The following is a 19,723-nucleotide window of genomic DNA, read 5'->3' on the forward strand; positions in this document are numbered from 1 at the left end:
GGCTGCAGAACGACACGAATCTCTAACAAGTTGGAACCTGGCAAAGAAGGCAAAGTGGCGTGAAGAAGCTGCGTTGGCTGCACAGGGCAAGGCTAACTGATGGTCTGACTGACAAAGTGATCATCAGGACATCATCACTGTGATCAGCAACAATAAAAGATAGGTAAAAGAGACTATTTAACAAAATACTTGCCAAGGTTTTATTTTGGTAACAAGAACCACAAAGTCTTTTTTATTTCTACTTTTTAGTAAACTTTTGTGGAAGTATAACATACATTCAGAGAGTGCACAAAAATGTATACAGCTTGATAGATTTTTTACATAGTGAGCACACTTGTATAACCACTGCCCAGGTCGAGATGTAGAACATCACCAAGAGCACCTCAGAAGCCTCCTTTCGGCCCTCTGTCAGTCATTACCCTCCACAGATAACCATCGTTGTGAGTTTTATCACCATAGATTATTTTTGCCTGTATTCAGACTTCATATAAATAGAATTACACAATATACACTTGTGAGTGTGAATTCTTATACTCAGCATTATATTGTGAGATTCATCCACAGATTGTAGCATGTGTTCGTTCATTTTTATTGTGTTATAGTATTCCATTGTATGAATATGCCGCAGTTTATCTGAATATTTGGTCCAGTTTTTGGCCACTAAAGATAATGCTAAAATGAGCATACTGTGCATGTCATTAAAACGTTGTTGAATTAAATCACTAAGGGCTCTTTAAAACCTAAACTAATTTTCAACCAAAGTTCTACTGTATTTGGTGATTGGTTAGTCCCTCTGGGTATTCTTTTCATAGTTTGCAACTAGATGAAACAGGTTTAAAAAGTCTTATAAACTGAGAAGTATGAATTTCAAAACCTATTTTAAAATGATAAAAGTACTAAAACAGTAATTGTAAAAGCAATTTAAAAAAGACAAAAACATTAGAGAAATAAAAATGGTATGAGTCAATGGTCTTCAACCTTGAGTAAGCCCTAAAACAGCTTTAAAAACTATATATCTCCTCACACATTTTAATTTGGCATCTATAATTTTAAAATCGTAAATGTAATTAGTTGAAATGATATAATTTCCATTTTATTGTGTATTAAATGTACTTTAAATATATTTTCCATCATAACCCTGAAGCTACCTAGTTAGCTCATTCAATTTATGGAGGATGTCCGCTTTGTAATTTTCAGGACAAAGCCAGTCCTCATTGTCAAACTAATAAGTCAAATCAAACCTAGACTAACTTTCTGTTAGAAAAAGTCTCACTTTGATTTGAAAATGACAGTGATACCCATCCCTCTGACAATAATCTCACTTCTGAGTTCAATTCTAAGGTAGATAGAAAAGGCAGGAAGCATTGTTATGAGTCCACCCCCTGGATGAACCAAGGCATTGGCTGCTGTAGCATTTTGCACAGGGGCTGTCTTTGCCCTTGTGGGACTCCTCTTCAGGAGCTGTGTGTTCTGAATTACCCATCTGTCACGCAGAAGGCTTTTACACCACGGAGTAAAGCATGAATAAGAATCAAGAATGGAAGAGAAGTATTGATATTTTGGGGGGCACAACAGTACAAAGTTGATTATGAGAAGAGGTGAGAACCAGCAGACCACAGTCTATTCTCAGACAGGTCAATTTTAGGAAAGAGTATATATAAAGTTTAAAGATCTAGAAATCAATTTTCTTAAGAATACCTTACTCTGTATACTTCCTTGAAAGTCTTTGACACTCTGCTTGAAGATTCCTGGGATATTCTAAATATTATAAATAACCTCAAAGAAAATGTTTATAAGGATAGATGTGATGATTTCCCTTTCTGGTTAGATGGAAGACTAGATTTCCAGAGAAGTCATCCAGCATTGAACTAAAAATCCTGGTTAAAATATTTTTTAAAACATCTTTTAAAACACTTGACTGAACTGTTGGGAAAAGAAGGAAGATCCTTGCTATAGACCGTAAGAAAGTAAAAATCCAAAGAGTTAAGCCTGTCTTATGCTGCTACTTGCCATAGGGGCATCTAGATATCCTAGGTGATGATATGCTAGGGAGAATAAACAAAAACATGAGGCTTGGTAAAGCTGAGAGGATGGACATCCACATGAAGCCAGAATCCCAGAAAGTTTATATTGTCAGAGGGTTGAACTGGGATTTGGTGGTAATGGTGGGGTGCCTGTATCAGTCAGAGTTCTGACTGATTTATATCTATATCTATATCTATATCTATATCTATCTATATCTGTATCTGTATCTAAAGCCAGTACAAGAGTTTATCTATGTCTATATAAATAGATTTATCTATATATTTATCTATATATATATATATTTATTTATTAACGTTTTATTTATTTATTTAAAGGGATTGGCTTACATGACTGTGGGAGCTGGCAAATCAGAAATGTGTAGGGCAGGCCAGCAGTCTGGGAACCCTCTGGCAGGAGCTGAAACTATAGTCCAAAGGCAGAATTTTTGTCTTCCTCAGGAAACCTTGGTTTTGCTCTGCTGGTCTTTCAAATGATTGGATAAGGCCCACTCAGATTATCAAAGGTATCTCCTTTTCTTAAAGTCAACTGACTAAAAGTATTAATCCCACCTACAGAATACCTTCACAGCAACATTTAGATCAGTTTTTAATTGGGTAACTGTGTACTATAGCCTAGTCAGACTGACACAAAAACCAACAGAGTGCGGGGTTGAGTAAGAAACTCACCTATTTATTATCTTTAGATTTAAATGAAAAGTAGAAAACAATCCCTGAAGAATTCCTAACCACAAGTTTGTTACCATGTGTATTTGGGGCCAGAATTTATGCCATCTGTGTTAGCTGCAGCCCCCAATAAATCTATACCAATTATTTGGTTAAAAGTATTAACAGCAGAACTTAGGTGATGGAAGTGCTCTGAAACTGGATTGTAGCAATGCACAACTGTGTGAATTTATGAAAACTCAAACTGTACACTTAAAATGGGTGGATTTTATGATATATAAATTACACCACAATAAAGCTGCTTTAAAAAAAGTGAGCTGAATAACATACCGTTTCCAAGGTTGTGAGAAGGAGGTACTCACATATGTTGCTGTTTGGAATGAAAGATAGTACAACCCTTATGGATGGAAATTTGACAATACCTAGCAAAAGTGTATATGTATTTATTGAGCCAGAAATTTACAGTGATATTCATTGCCACACTATTTACAATGGCAAAAGACTGAAAACAATTTAAATGTCCATCAATGGGGGATTAATTGAATAAATGGCAGACAAAATAAACTTTAAGATAAGATGAATTACTAGAGATAAAGAGGGTTACAAGATATTGGTAAAAGATTCATCAAAAGATATCATTCTCTTGGTAAAATGGCATCCAATGGTGAGATTGGCCTGTCCACCCTCAACAGCAATCTGGCAAATTTAGGGGCTGAGAGCCCCTGGATGCTGGACTCCAAGGCTGGTTCTCTGCCCTTGGATATATTTTGTCCCCAACATCACCTTTGGTCACCCTGCCATAGAAAGCCTCCATGAGCAGTTAGGCTTGGATATGCACATGATAGTGTCTCGGCTAGACCAGTGGATAAAGTGAATGGCTGTAGCAAGAACCAATCAATATTTAATCTGGAGGTTACTGAGAATCCAGGGTTTTGATTAAAGACATGTGAGGATGAGATGAAATTGACCTTGCCATCAAACTAAGCATGTGAGCATTTGGCACCATGGGCTAATCAGATAGAGAAAGCTTTGGTTATGACAGTGGAACCTGGGTTTGGAAGGCAGAAATCCATGGAAGATATGATGCCAAAGATTCACTGATTGACGGTGGAGTGGGTACTGACACTGTCCATAACTGTACAGAGTCAGGAGGTAACATGATTGTGTCTGGCAATGAGGAGTGAAGACGTATCTGTGACAACGCATTTAAAAATGTTTGCTCAGTGTCTACTCAGAAACGTTCTCTTGATCAGTGAAACCTCAAAAGCCAAGTGTTTCTTCTCATGAAATCTTTTAACTGGAAAGCAAGAATGTTGACTATCAAATTATATTGGGATTGAGGCAATGCTGCTTTTCTGGGCAGTTATTCATTCCAGTGCCTAAAATCTATTTGTTCTGAGAGGTTAGAAATTGATGTATTTAACTACATTTTTAGAGATGGAATTTAAAGATTAGTGTGATGAATATTTTGCTTTTACTTGGTGACTTCATTTTTATGAAGTGTGAATATATGGCTTTATTATTAAGATTACTGAAAAGTATGTTTTAATGACTAAGGAAGGCATATTAGTTACTATTAGAAAATTATTTTTCCTGCTTTTCTAAAAAGACTTGTGTCTCACACGTCTTCTAAAAGCAAAGGAAGTTGTTATGTTTTTCCTGTTTGGGGTCATTTGTGATTTGTCTATATGCTTGATAATGATTAGAATGGAATATATGAAAAGTTAAGCTTGGATCTAGCTGGGATAGATACCATATTTTTCTTATGTCTAAAACATCTATTTTTCACTTTCATCTTACAGTTGATGCATCAAAACTATTTTAAAATGTATGAAATACAGGGTATTTCAGGTGATCTGTGGTCTATTCTAAAATGTGAGCATAGGTTTCACCTGTCAATTTTGCTGGTGGGATAGATTATTCAGTGATTTTTTTTCCCCCTTTCTTGAACACATCTAACATCCTTGAGGACATTGTTGCTTAGTTTACAAAGGAAAAAGTAGTCTCTCTTTGGAAGTAATATCCAGAATCCTGACTCTGCCTTTTCCAGCTGTTTGACCTTAGCAAATCACTCAACCTCTGAGCTTCTAATATTTCATTTATAAACTCAATGTAATTATAACAACTTTGCAGGGTTGTGTTGAGGATTAAAAGAGGTAACATTATATATGTAAAGCACCCAGCACTACTCCTAGAACTTAATAGATGCTCAATACAAAGTAGCTATTATATAAGTTTATGTTTTGTAGGTACAGAGTACTTCGATATAATTTCATTAAGTCTGTAAATCATTCTAATGAGTGTTGAGACAGGTATTTTTGACCCTATTTTAAAAATGAAGGAATTAAAATTCAGCAATAGGCTGATACCCTGGAAAGGATCCAGGGGACATAGGCTTTACGGTCTGTACTCCTTACAAAAGGGGCCTTGGAAGGTGGATCAGGTAAAGCAAGATGCTTTTATCTAACATTTTCTTATTTCCAGTCTAACTTTATCATGTAGCAGGCCAGATAGCTGAGAATATTCTGGAACTATAGATTTTCGCCCCAGGGATATGCATTTTATTATTCCATGAAAGACCAGGTAGGCTATTAGATGACAGAGTTAATTCATAAACTAAAAGTTTTATGTGTTCTCCAAATTACACTTGGATAACAAATATGTATTTACCCCTTCATTCTTATAATTACTCTTGCTACATAATAAATATGGCAAGAAATAACAGAGCCAGTGTCTCTAAACTTCTCAAGGTTACTATGATTTTGAGAAATAAGGTTTGAAAAATAAGAATGTTAGCACTTAAGTATCAATATATAATAGAGTCTGTTTTTTTCCCTCTAACATTATAAGATAAAATTTTGTCTCTTAATATTTGTTTTTATTTTGGCCTAGGAAAGGGTTGTGTCATGAACAAGTGGCATTTTACCCAAATCAGACAACACAAGGAATATAAAAACAGCTGTAATTTTAAAATACTAGATTATAATATCAGACATGACGGAAAGATTTGAGTTTATTTGTCTGGACAACTTGGGCTTGACCAGCTTTTGTTTTCTTTTTCTTTAAAAATAAATGTACAGTAAAAGTACAATAGTGCTTGCTTCAACAGCATGTATACTAAATTGGAATGATAACGGAGATTATGGCCCCTGCACAAGGATGACATGCAGATTTCTGAAGTTTTCCATATTTTTTTGTCACAAGGAAAAAACCAATTTTTTTCTTTTTTGAGGGATATCTATTTGAGATGATGCATATTAATTAAACTTACTGTGGTAATCATTTCACAATAATTGTAAGTCAAATAATTACACTGTACACCTTAAACTTAAAACCACAAGTGACTAACACTTGTTTGTGGGTGAAAAGTTAGTTACTCCTGTGGTTCAAGAAGGAAAGAAAAATACTTACCTTGCCTGTCTCATAAACAGCATAAAAGATTAATACATGAAGTATATGTTCTTATTCTGAAATTGTGGCTGCAGGGAGTAGGGGATTAAGAACAGGGCTTTTTTGTTGTTACGAATCCTGTTTTCCCTTAAGTTACGTCATTTTATTAACCAACCTATTCTCTTTCACTTATTTTTTTTAACATTAGTAAATCCTAGATCAAAGGTTTCATACTCTTCCATTCCATCTGCTGTCTGCCTCTTTGGATGGTGGCCATACTCTGGTGTACTGGTACAGAAGATTTTATCATGTAAAGCCATGCCTGACCTTTTGATCTGATCATATTTTTCATCTTGACATAACACTGCTATATCTTCAGCCTTCAGGAGGGAAGTCCGTTGTTCCCACCACAAACACTGAAAGGGAAAATATTTTCAATTAAGTTTCAACTAGTTCGTTTTATTTAAATTCACTTATCATGTAATCTGAAAATATCAGCTTTGTAATAACTATTGTTCTATTCTTTTAGCACATAAATGTACAGATTCTTATTTGAACCTGAAAAAATGATATAGTAATTCTAAATCTGTATGCACAAAATAACGTAGCATGTAAATACAGCCAGAACTCCAAGGAAAAAAATGAATAAATCCACTATCATCTTGGGAAATTTTAACATACCTCTCTTAGAAACTGACAAATTAAGCTGAATAGTAAAGATATAAATTATGTGAATCAATTAATAAAACAAATTCTTTTCTAGCATGCATGCAACATTTCACTAAAACTGAGCACATACTAGGTCATGAAGCACATTTCATCCACTTTTAAACTACATGTAATCACATCACAACTTAGAAATTAAGGGCATGTTTTTAAAGTTTGAAGATTTAAAGACACATTTCTAAATGACTCTTTGGTCAAAGAGTAAATCATAATGGGAGTTTTAAAATGCTTAGAGCTGAATGATAAGAAAAAGCTATATATTAAAGCTTGTGGAATGCAGCTGAAGTGGTACTTAAAAGTAAATTGTTAGGCTCACAAAACACTTTTCTTAGAAAAGAAAGGCTGAGTTGCTGAAACTCAGCCTCTGTTCACCGGTGCCGAATAGAAACGCGGAGACAGAGTTTTGGGTGAAGTAGAAATGAGTAGCTTTTATTGCTTTGCCAAGCAAAGGGGGCCACAACAGGCTAATGCCTTCAAGACTGTGTGTCCCCCCTGGAGGGGGTAGTGAGTTTTACAGTGTTCAAGGAGCAGGGTGTGATCAGCTTGTGGACATTCTTCTGATTGGTTGGTGGTGAGGTAATTGGGAGTCAGCATCATGGCCCTTCTGGTTCCAACCGGTCTGGTCTGGAGTCTACATGCTTGTGGGCAGCAGACAGTTAACTTCTTCCACCTGGTGGGGGATTCAGTATCTGCAAAACAGCTCAAAGGATAGGGCTCAGAATATTATCTACAGCCTTTGGGGAAGAACTAAAGGTCCTTGACTCTGTTTAATGGCTAAAGTATTATTATTTTGTCTTGCTTGACTGTTTTCCTTTCTTTCTGCATTTTCTCACTTCTCTGATTGATTTTATTCTTTGACTAAATTCTTTCTACAGACAAAAGGCAGGCAGAGGACATGGATGGGGTCTGTCCTGGGAAGGTCTCATAGCGTCCTGCTCGGTTACATTAGGAGCAGAAACTAATGAGGTAAATACAAACATAGAATTTAGAGGATCACTATAACCTAATTTGGCAAATGTCATCAAGATAAAAGAAAAAAGGTACAAGAAAACAAAATTATAAATGATAAAAGGGATGAAAGCCAAAAGAACATTATAAATTGGTATGTCATCTTTCCCTCTGGCCAAAATGGAATAATAGGGACAAGAGTCACTCTTCTGCCACAAACAAGTAAAAAATCAGACAGAAATATGAAATGACAGTTTCCAGACACTGGACATCAGGCACTCAAGGACAGTGATCTGTAAAATAGAGGAAATAAGTTAGTTGGGCCCTATGATTGCTCCACTTTACTGCCTAGAGAGTTTCAAGACTGCAGGACATAGAAGGGAAACCCATGTGGAACTTAGAATTCTCTCTGAGTTGAGGAGAAAGGGTTGGGAGGCCAGGGGAGATAAGACAACCAGATTTCACAGGGTAGAGTATCAAGGTGACAGAGCTGCACAGATAGCTCCAGAGATCTGCAGCTGAGTACTGATGACCACAAGTGACTACTACCCAATACCATGAAAAGAACCACCTGAAAGAACAAGGAGAAACAAGTTTTGGAGCTCACACATGGCCAAGAATAGTTTCCAGACAAAGTGGAAACCCTTCTGTTTCACAGAGTATCAGAGTACTAGGAATAGTATTGTCTCAGTTAAAAAAATGCTATCTGTGCTTGCCTTACAAAGTTCAAAAGCAAGCCTTTATGTAAAGAATAAAAATTTCTCCAAGTAACTTAATTTTTCTGATAACAAAGCTCAAGAATATACATATATATGTGTGTGTGTGTGTGTGTGTGTGTGTGTGTGTGTGTGTGTGTATATATATATATATATATATATATTCTAATATCTAATAGCCAACAAAGTAACATTCACAATGCCTGGTATCCAATAAAAAATTACCAGATGTGCACAGAACGCATGCCAATGTAAAATACAACCCATAGTATGGAGAAAAATCAATAAAAAGAAAGACCAAGAAATGACACAGATGATAGAATTAGCAGACAAGGACAATATAACATTAACATCTATAATTCTACTTGCTATGTTCAACACAGTGGAGGAAAGCCTGAGCATGGTAAGAAAAAACATGGAAGATATAAAACAGACCCAAATAGAACTTCTAGAAATAAAATATACAAAGTATCATATGAAAAATACACTAATGAAATTAAGAGTAGATTAGACACTAATCTTGTCGATTAGTGAACTTGAACACAAAGCAAGGAAAATTATCTCAAATGAAACACATATTGAAAAACAACTGAAAAAGAAATGAACAAAGCATCAGTAAGCTGCACGACTATTTTGGGCAGCCTAATATAAGTGGAATTGGAATTTTTAAAATATTTGAAGAAATAATGGTTGAAATGTTTCCAAATTTGGTGAAAACTATAAACTCACAAACACGAGAGGCTCAGCTAACTGCAAGAACAAGAAACATGAAAAAAAGGCATACCAAGTTACATCATAATCAAATTGCTTAAAATCAGTGATAAAGAAAAAAATTTTTAAATCAGAGAAAAGTTAACATTACACACAAAGGAACAACGATTAAGAATGATAGCAAACTTCTTGTCAGAAACAAAGCAAGTAAGATGACAGTGGGGGCAACATCTTGAAAGAACAAAATGTGTTTGGAATTCTATACCCAATAGAAATATCTTTTTAAAATGAAGGTGAAATAAAGGTTTATGTTGGCATACAAAAGCTAACGGAATTGATCACCAGCAACTTACAATACAAAAATATAAGTCCTTCATGCAGAAGGGAAATGATATCAGATAGAAATCTAGATCTACACAAAGAATTGAAGAATAGTAGAAATGGTAACTATGTGGGCAAATATATTTTTTAAAACCTTTATAATTTGTTTAAACCTTTAAAAAATAGTTGACTGTTTAAAGCAAAATTTAAAAAAATGCATTGTGGAGTTTATAACATGTAGAAAAATCTGACAGTAGCACAAAGGCAGAGACAGAGAAAAAGGAAGTTTACTGTATTAAGCTTCTTATACCACTGTCAATGAATAGAAAAATAATGCCATATATGTAATTTATGTTTCTAATAGCCATGTTAAAAAGTCAAAATAGTCAGTGAAATTAATTTTAATAGAATATTTTACTTAATCCAATGTCCAAAATATTATTTTAGCAAATAACTGTCCTCAGTTTGCCTTATATAAAACTCTTCTCTATTCCTATTATAGATTGTTTATTATTTGTCGATAACATTTATGAAGACAATTATAAAATTTTGTTGAAATACAGTAAGGAAGATCTAAATACATGGTGAGCTATAACTTGTTCATGGATAGGAAGAGTTAGTATCATTAAGATGTTAATTCCTCCAAAATTGTCCTATGGATTACATGTAATTTCATCCAGAATCCCTAAGGGGCTTTTCATGGAATTGAACAAGTGAATGCTACGTTTATATGGAAATGCAAAGAGCTAAGACGATCCTGAACAAAAGCAAAATAGAACTTTCCCTATCAGACATCATGATGTAGTCACAAAAATGGATTAGTATACAGCAAGGAAAATGAACAAACCACAGATACATGCATCAATATGAATGAATCTCAAAAAATGTTAACATTGAGCCAAAACAAAAAAGCCACAGATATAAAAAACATTCCAGTTTACATATTTAGAAAACAGGCAGGGGAATCTGTATTTCTTAGGGATACGTACACATGAGATGAAACAATGAGGAAAAGCACAGGGATTATTAATAAAATCCAGAGTAATATCTACAAGGGACTGATAATAATCAAGCTGGATGGTGAATACACAGGTGTTCATGTTATTATTCAAAGTGTCTTCTTACACATTATTCTCTTTGTGTATATTTTATAATAAAACAATTTAAAAGATGGAATGCTCAGAAAATAGTGAGTCATGCTGAAACCCTAAACAAAGAATATATTAAATTTTGCCATGCTTTTTTAGCACAGTTTAAAAAAACAACCATAACTGAAAGGGAACAGGAGGGATCCCTCAAAAGTAATGGTGTCCAAAGTTTAAAACTCCCAATTTTTAAATAACAGATACTTTGGGGAACTGCACATTAAATTCCCTAAACTGCCTACTGTTTCCAAATTTAAATATTTATGCATAAACTAGTGAACATTCCAAGCTCTTTACTTGGTGGGGTTGCTCCCAATCAACATTTTAGTTCTGGTAGTGCTATACAGCAGTGCTTGCAAGTGCAACTACTTGAAATTTTTATTTCAAAACAGAATGGAAAATTGAAATGTTAAAGTGCTACTAATGATATGATATATGTGTCTCTTAAAACATAAACTACTGAAGCAAACATGAAAATCATTAGATGTCCTGAAAGGGGGGAATCATATGCTCATTTAATTTCAGTGGTAAACTGTTCAAATATGAAAGGAAAAAAATGAAAGAACAAATATACAACTGAGCAAACACATAATTAAAGGGTATACTTAAGGATTTCTGGGATGGGAACTCCACTGCGTGTTTAAATCTATTGTTTGACCTGTACATTATATGTTCATACATTTTCAGGAATTCATTTCCCACTAAAATTGCAGACCACTTTACTAGGAGCAAGAAACCCTAAAAATAATTGATCCAATTACTTTCACTACTCTGTGATTAACATAGTTTCAAATACTGAAGGAAATGAGGCCAGCCAAAGCAAACAAACACCCCCCCCCCAAAAAAAATGAACAACAGAAAACCATGGTAGTGTAAGAAGAAAAAAATAAAAACACTAAGTTAGGAGGGCCTAAGCTTGGCTACTGTGTGATTTTGTGTTTCACAGTACATTAAGAAAGTTAAATCAGACATTCCCTCCTATTTATTAGGTTTAAAACTCTAAGCCTTAAATAAATGCACTGTATTGCATTAAAATAACAGAAAAGGAAAAATAATCTCAGTTGAAACATGTGAATGTCCCACTAACTGCCAAGGCTTGAGATACAAAGATAAATTGGATATGTTCCCCGTTACAGATGAATATACAAGTTCTAAAATAAAAGCAACATACTACTTTATCAGATAATGCTACCAATGAAATCTTACTGGTTTTAGAAAGGGGATGGAATTTTAATGAATCAGGGCATCTATTTTTGCTTTATTAGGCATATACAATCATAAGTGAAAACAAATGAAACAGATACACTTATATAAATGCAATTGTAAAATAGTATTTTATTATTTTTAATATAGTGCTGTAACATTTCATAATATTGCATACTACTCAAATGTTGGTTTATTTAGTTTGGCAAGAATATCTTCCCCTCATCCCACTTCCCAATTAGAATTTAAAGATGCATTATCCTTTTAGAGCTCCATCATATTGGCTCCTAATATATTTCATAAAACAGTAATGCTATGAACTAAAATGAGTAAAGGTTAACAACAATTACTTAGATTTCACAGTTTCACAAAGCAGCCAGTAGATTGCTGAATTTAGAACAGCAACAAAAATCCACTGAGACTTTGTATTATAATTACTTTTTCCATAATGCTCCTTCTTGAGAGAAGAAAAAATATGAAGGCAAAGGTAATGCTTTGTCCAACAAAAGTCCTTTATCCAAAAAATCAACCTTTATCTGCAAATAGGTTTTACAGTTACCAAATGATATGCTGTTTCTGTGCCAACAGATGTTATCACTTTTTTTTGGTCTTTATTTTTTGCTTTCTTGTTCTAGTGCTACCAGCAAGTGAACAAAATGACACTAAAAATTAAGTTCTAGGAACAATTTTCAAAATAAAACTTAGAGTAAAAAAAACCCCAGGGCATTGAGTCAAGTACTTACAAATATAAAACAAGTAAGCATAATTGCATAGATTAGCTAGTAAAAATTCAAATTCAGACAAAAATAAAACACCTAATTTAATTAAATAAATGTAAAGGACTCTTTGAAGTATTCTCTTGATTTTTACATTAATGTTGCATGCATTGCCCTTTTACAACATGTTTTCATTTTTTTTTGGCACAGTTTCTCTCGGATTAAAATATAATAAATCTTAGGAAAGCAAGTTGAAAAAAGAAAATTTTTCCCACAAGGGTCAGTGAAGATTAATGAAAATACATTTTGGAGCATTTAAAATAGTACATTTGAAAAGAGTAGTCATATTAAAAAAATTTTTAGGAACAAAGTATTTGCTAGTATTGGTTCAATAAAGTCATCAGCACACCAACTATTTCATATTACCCCTTGCATTCAAATCTAATCAAATTAATTACCCAAGTAACAGATCCAATGAATTAAATACAATTTTATATATAAATGCTTAAAATATGGTCAAATTCTATACTTAGAGATATAATGCTTGTTTCACTGGCAAAAATTTTAAAAATCCTCCCCTCAAAGGTCATTCTATTATTTCTATTATTTTTCCTTCTGTAAGAACTATTTTGTTTGAAAGACTTAGCTTAGATTTATTAATGTGACTACAGGGTCCTCAAAAAAAAAGCAGGCACAGCTGGTTAGTTTATGAATTATGCTGCATTAACAAGTTCAATTGATTAGAAAGAGTGGAACACCCTGTCACCTGATACTTAAGACTATCTGCATCACTAAAAAGTGTTTATCTGATAAATTCACCATCAATTTGGTGATCTTTAATATAACTACCCTGTTCTTTTGAATATACATATACTGAACTTCATAACTTCTACTACAATAAAAAGGGCACAGATACAATCTTCTACTTAACAATATAAAAGAGGTTTGGCAGATGCAGTCAGCATTGTGGACACCATTTAAACCTGTATTCTATAGCTTGTAGGTTTTTAAGTGTCTTGCCAAAAGCTTAGTTTCATGATATTTAATTTACAAAGTGTCATACTATTTAAAAGTACTCCTATATACATTTTCTTCTTGTAACATACCTCTGATTCCGAGCAGAAACATTATAAATGCTATCATAAATGAAATCTTTCTTTACAGAATAGACTATGAATCATATCAAAAATGCTTTTAGTTCCCATCTTAAAACATCAGTAAACTAATTTTTAAACAAGTATTTTAGGTATACAACTGGAAATGTAAATAGCCTGCACATAACTATAATAATGAAAAGACTGATTCAACAGTACCATATCTGCTTAGAAAACTACCAAGTATAGTACTGTGAGAAAAACACACAGACACACACATATATATGTATCTGTAAATAAATATATATATATAATTTTCTATTGAAACTTTTTTTTTAAAGTTTCACAGTATGAAGAGGTTTTTGCTGTTAATACATAAACACATACATTATATTGACGAATCTGATACAAATGTAATCTAATACGATGGTTCATTAACAAGCAGCAGTTTGACCCTCTGAGGATCACCAAAGGGGAAAATAATCCTAATGTAGGGTTCAACCAATTAAAGAATCCTTAGTAATTTTCATGAATATCATCCTTTTGTGTCCAGACCATTAAGTGCATTTAATAAAATTTAACACATAACAAGGTGATTTCTTCAGGAGAATTTTGCCATTCAAGTACCTAAGTTCATTATTATATAGAAAGTGAAACTTTTCAATTACTGCTCTGAAAAATCAGAGAAAGGAATACAGTATTATTTTTGCTGTGCAGCACTGCTTTAGATTCATGACGGCATCTCTATCATGATGCTCTTTAAAATGAGCAGTGAAAAAATAATAAAACACTATTTCAAAAATGTTAGCATATTTGGTTAAAATACAAAATATACTAATATAATAGCATTTATATGTTAAAAACACAAACATTTAAATGTTGTGTAATCATTTTAATGTGTTCAACATGAAGAACAGCTTCTCTCTTCACAATTGCCACATTTTAATTGATTATCAGTACAATATTTCTTCTGTATTTTATAAGTAACTTTTACAGGTTTTCTGTTGTAATTTTTTTTTTTTTTGCAAAGTATAACCTATAGCACAGTGATTTATAATTTAAGGTAATAGCTATTTTCACATTCTCATTTAGCTTTTTCTCTGTTTCATGCTTCTGAAGCTCTTTTGTTTTGTTTTTGCTTTGAGAGGTAGATTTAGTAAAGAATGGGCATGTCAAACTTACTGCCAAAATGCAATTATCAACAGCTGTACTGCTAATGTGCAGTTTCCAAGAATGCTAGAAAAATTCAGAACCATTATTGTAATACTTTACCAAAGTTTTCCTTTTCAGGCTTAAATTATTAAATAATCTCATAATGTATTTAACTGTTCACAAATAGATACAAGAAAAAGATAAAACAATGAAAGACATATATACAGGCACACCAAAATAACAACAAAACTATAAAAGGTTGCATATGGATGGAAACTTTTTTGTTTTGCTTTTTAAAAGTGCATTAACGTCTTTCTTTTTTGTTCTACATAAAAACACATCAAATATTCCTAATGACATTACAAGAAAGGGGAGATATCTGAAGCTACCCTTTTTAGCCATTAATTTTTCCTCCTACCAAGTTAAAGTTGAAACCCTTCCATTGGTGCTTCCTGCTGCTGAAATACAAACTGTTGTTGGTTTTCATCCACTTGAGGTACAATACTGGGATCATCATCTTCTACACCAAAGTAATGTTCAATCAGATCAAAAGCCTTTTGGTAAATTTCCTGATTTTCATGGCTTTGCAGAAATTCGATTTTATCCAGGCCTATTAATGCAAAGCATATGTACAGAAACAAAGTTGTTACTCGAATTTCAACATATATTTAAGTCAAAATAATGAATCAATAGCATCCATCAGTCCACTGGCAATTGGACTGTTATTTTTATCTAATTAAAAAGATTAAAATATAATTTTTAAAGGTTACTTTACATTTACATTTATTACAAAATATTGGCTATATTCCCTGTGTTGTATACTACATCCTTGAGCCTATCTTACACCCAATAGTTTGTACCTCCCACTCCCCCACCCCACTGGTAACCACTAGTTTACTCTATATGAGTCTACTTCTTTTTTGTTATATTCACTAGTTTGTAGTATTTTTTAGATTCTACATATAAGTGATATCATTAACTTTTATCTAATTTTTGCACATACTGATAGCCAACACTTATGCCTTATACTTCAAGAATGAAAGAATGGGGCAATGTGGTATGAAGAATAAGCACAGGCTGGGGAGTAGGAAGATCATAGACTCCACCCTTCTAGTTGTGTGATTTTTCCCAAATAAGTTTGGTTCTTCTGTACTTTAGTTTCTGAATTTTAAAATGACAGTTTTACATTACGTAACTCCACAAGTTGTTTCCAGAGTAATTGTGCTAAATAAAAAGCACAAAAAGGGAAAGCAACAAAATAAAAATAAAAAAACTAAAATACAAGCAAGCTACCACACAAGTTCTCTCACAGAATGAGCCAAAAGGTATCAATAAGGATAAATGAATACTATTTGGAAATCCAATACAGCCTATAAGTGAAACTGAAAAAGCTCATTTCGATAGTATAAGGAGAATCTACAGTGCTCTATTTTATTGCTTACAAGAAAATAATCTACATATAAGTCTGGGTGATGCTAAAAATCTTTTCTACTTATTACAGATAAACCTCTTCAATTATATGATTGCAGGATATAAGGAATAAGCAAAGTAGTCATATCTATATACAATCATAGAATAGCCTAAACTCTAGTATAACTTGGGATCAAAATAATGATTGTAGTAAGGAAATATTCTTAAATCAGTGATTGATATCTTTTATTTATATGATGTTTTAACCATTGACATTATATAATTTGAAATAAAGGCAAAGCGATCTCCCAGGCTTGGTTCAAGAATCACAAATAAAAGCTTGACTCAACCATATAATATAATAGGACTTAAGACAGAAAGTGAATATTTAATGGAAATATATTGAGAGGGAAAAAAACTGACTTAGATTCATGTGTTATCCTAAAATAAATTCCATGTGAGTTAAGTTAAATATTTTAAGACTCCAATCAGAAAAATCTAGCCAATAAATAAAATAATTTTCATCAAATCTCTGTGAGGACAATGACTTTGTAAACTTTGAAGGAATAGAATATTAGGCTGAACCATTTATTAATTATAAAAGAACACAGTTTATCTCATTAAATTAAAAAGGTAAAAAGGATGGGAGAAAAGCCGTATTAAAATAAACTATAAAATAAAATCAATTCAAATTTTTACAAAAAAAAAAGACAAGTTGGTAACTGGACAAAGTATAAAGATGTAACTGAGATAAGGAAATATACTAACACATGGAAAATACACACCACTTTCTACATGTAATAAAACAAGAAACACATAAAAGCAACTTGGTGGTACCATTTTACATTGGCTAAATCAGCAAAATCAACAAAACAAGTAAGAGGCAGTGACACTGCCGAGTAACATGCCTTCAGAAAGCAAAATGAGAAAACATATCAAAAACTTAAAAAGAAGTTTGTGCCCAAGCTCAGCAATAATATTCCTGAAATTTTATCCCCAAATATTAACTCAACAGAAGAAAAATATTTATAAATATTATATTTTTGTATATTATATTTTGTATTATTTGTATATTATTATTTTGTATATTATAAATATTAAAATATATTAATAATATAATATTTTAATAAAAATAAAAAATAAGCATCAGAAAGATGTTTATTTTGGCATATGTAAAGTGCAAAACGAATTGGAAACAAACTAATGGTCAACTACAAGAGTGTGGCTAAAACCCCACTTACTATGGCTAAAACAGCATGCAACGTTCTCTTTTTATAACATTATGTGGCTATTGCAAATCACAGAAAATTATGCAAATCATAGAAATTATGTATTGTTTGGAGAAAATGTAAAATTCTCCAAAACGTTAAAAGTAGAACACCAAACTATACATGGACTGCAGTTATATAAATGTAAACTAATTCTGCATAAGGACAATGTAAAAAGGATGGTAAATAGTAAAAAGAAATTGTTAGGATAATAGAATTAAGGGTAACTGTAAAAAAAAGATATCAAAAATATTATACTGCTTTTACACAAAATATTTTTATAGAATTAGAGGGGGAATATGCCTATGGTAGATAATTAAGAACTGACTAACTCTCAACACAGTGGGTATATAGTGAATGCACCTTAACATAATAAAGGCCATATATGACAAGCCCACAGGTAACATCATACTCAACAGTGGAAAGCTGAAAGCTTTTCCTCGAAGATCAGGAACAAGACAAGATTGTCCATTCTCATCACTTTTATTCAACATAGTAATGGAAGTCCTAGCCAGAGCAATTAGGCAATAAAAAGAAATAAAAGTCATTCAATTCAGAAATGAAGAAGTAAAACTGTCACCATTTGCAGATGGCATATTATATACAGAAAATTGTAGACCCCACCAAAAAACTGTTATAACTAATCAATGAATTCAGTAAAGCCACAGGATATAAAATTAATATACAAAAATCTGTTGCATTTCTATACCCTAATAACAAACTATCAGAAAGAGAAATAAGGAAAACAATCCCATTTACAATTCCATCAAAAAGAATAAAATGCCTTGGAATAAACTTAACCAAGGAGGTTCATGAAAGACCTGTACAATGAAAACTATGATGAAAGAAATTGAAGAAGACACACATAAACAGAAAGACATTCTGTGCTCATGGATTAGAAGAATTAATACTGTTAAAATGTTCATACTATCCAAAGCAATCTACAGATCCAATACAATCTCCATCAAAATTCCAATGGCATTTTTCACAGAAATATAACAATTAATCTTAAATTTGTACAGAACCACAAAAGAACCCAAATAGCCAAAGAAATCTTGAGAAAGAAGAACACAGCTGGAGGCATCATGCTCCCTGATTTACACACTATATTATAAAGCTATAATAACCAAAACAGTATAGTATTGGCATATAAGCAGATCAGTGGAACAGAATAGGGAGCCCAGAAATAAACCCACACATATATATATAGTCAATTAATTTATGACAAAGGAGCCAAGAATATGCAATGGGGGAGAAGGACAGTCTTTTCAATAAGTGGTGCTGTGAAAATGATAGCTACATGCAAAAGAATGAAACTGGACCACCATCTTACACCATACTCAAAAACTAACTCCAAATGGATTAAAGACTCTAATGTAACACGTGAAACCATAAAACTCCTAGAAGAAAATATAGGTGGTAAGCTCCTCGACATTGGTCTTGGCGATGGTTTTTTGAATTTTGGAGTTGATGCCAAAAGAAAAGACCACAAAAGCAAAGATAAACAAGTGGGACCACATCACACTAAAAAACTTCTGCACAGCAAAGGAAAACATCAACAATATGAAAAGACAACCTATGAAATGAAAGAAAGTATTTGCAAATCATATACCTGGTAGGGGGTTAATATCCAAAATATATAAAGAATTCATACAACTCAATAGCATAAAATCAAACTATCCCATTAAAAAATGGGCAGAAGATCTGAATGGACATTTTTCCAAAGGAGATACACAGATGGCCAACAGGTACATGAAAAGATGCTCAACATCATTAATCATCAGGGAAATGCAACTCAAAACCACAACAAGATATCACCTTACACCTGTTAGAATAACTATTATGAAGAAGACAAGATAACAAGTGTTGGCAAGGATGTGGAGAAAGGGAACCCTTGTGCAGTGTTGGTGGGAATGTAAACTGATGCAACCACTATGGAAAACAGTAAGGAGGCGCCTCAAAAAATTAAAAATATAAGTGTTGTATAATCCAGCAATTCTACTTCTGGGCATTTATCTGAAGAAAATGAAAACACTAACTCAAAAAATATATGAACCCTCATGTTCACTTCACCATTATTTGCAATAGCCCAGACATGGAAGCAATCTAAGTATCCATCAAAGAATGAATGGATAAGAAAATGTGGTATATATATATATATATATATATATATATATATATATATATATTCATTCCACACACAGTGGAATATTAT

At 32.8% G+C, this 19,723-nt stretch overlaps 2 protein-coding genes across 4 annotated transcripts in view; one reads left to right on the top strand and one right to left on the bottom strand.

Moving 5' to 3' along the window:
• FAM162B (family with sequence similarity 162 member B) overlaps positions 1-1,011 on the top strand; it is a gene marked incomplete at its 5' end in the record, with an annotated part of 13,363 nt that extends 12,352 nt beyond the window's left edge. Inside the window, one exon of the mRNA XM_082406081.1 lies at positions 2-1,011. Coding sequence (XP_082262207.1) covers positions 2-100 — 99 coding nt within the window. The remainder of the gene's footprint in view (position 1) is intronic.
• KPNA5 (karyopherin subunit alpha 5) overlaps positions 1,010-19,723 on the bottom strand; it is a 55,764-nt gene continuing 37,050 nt past the window's right edge. For 2 of the 3 annotated variants that reach the window (XM_082406195.1, XM_082406193.1), the window contains one exon: positions 1,010-15,440. In XM_082406195.1, coding sequence (XP_082262321.1) covers positions 15,253-15,440 — 188 coding nt within the window. In that variant the 3' untranslated portion in view covers positions 1,010-15,252. Of the gene's footprint in view, positions 18,016-19,723 lie in introns of all 3 variants that reach the window. The other variant, XM_082406194.1, reaches the window with a different exon arrangement.

The sequence above is a fragment of the Balaenoptera borealis genome (genome assembly GCF_965194805.1).
Source record: "Balaenoptera borealis genome assembly, chromosome: 9".
NCBI classification, from domain to species: Eukaryota; Metazoa; Chordata; class Mammalia; order Artiodactyla; family Balaenopteridae; genus Balaenoptera; species Balaenoptera borealis.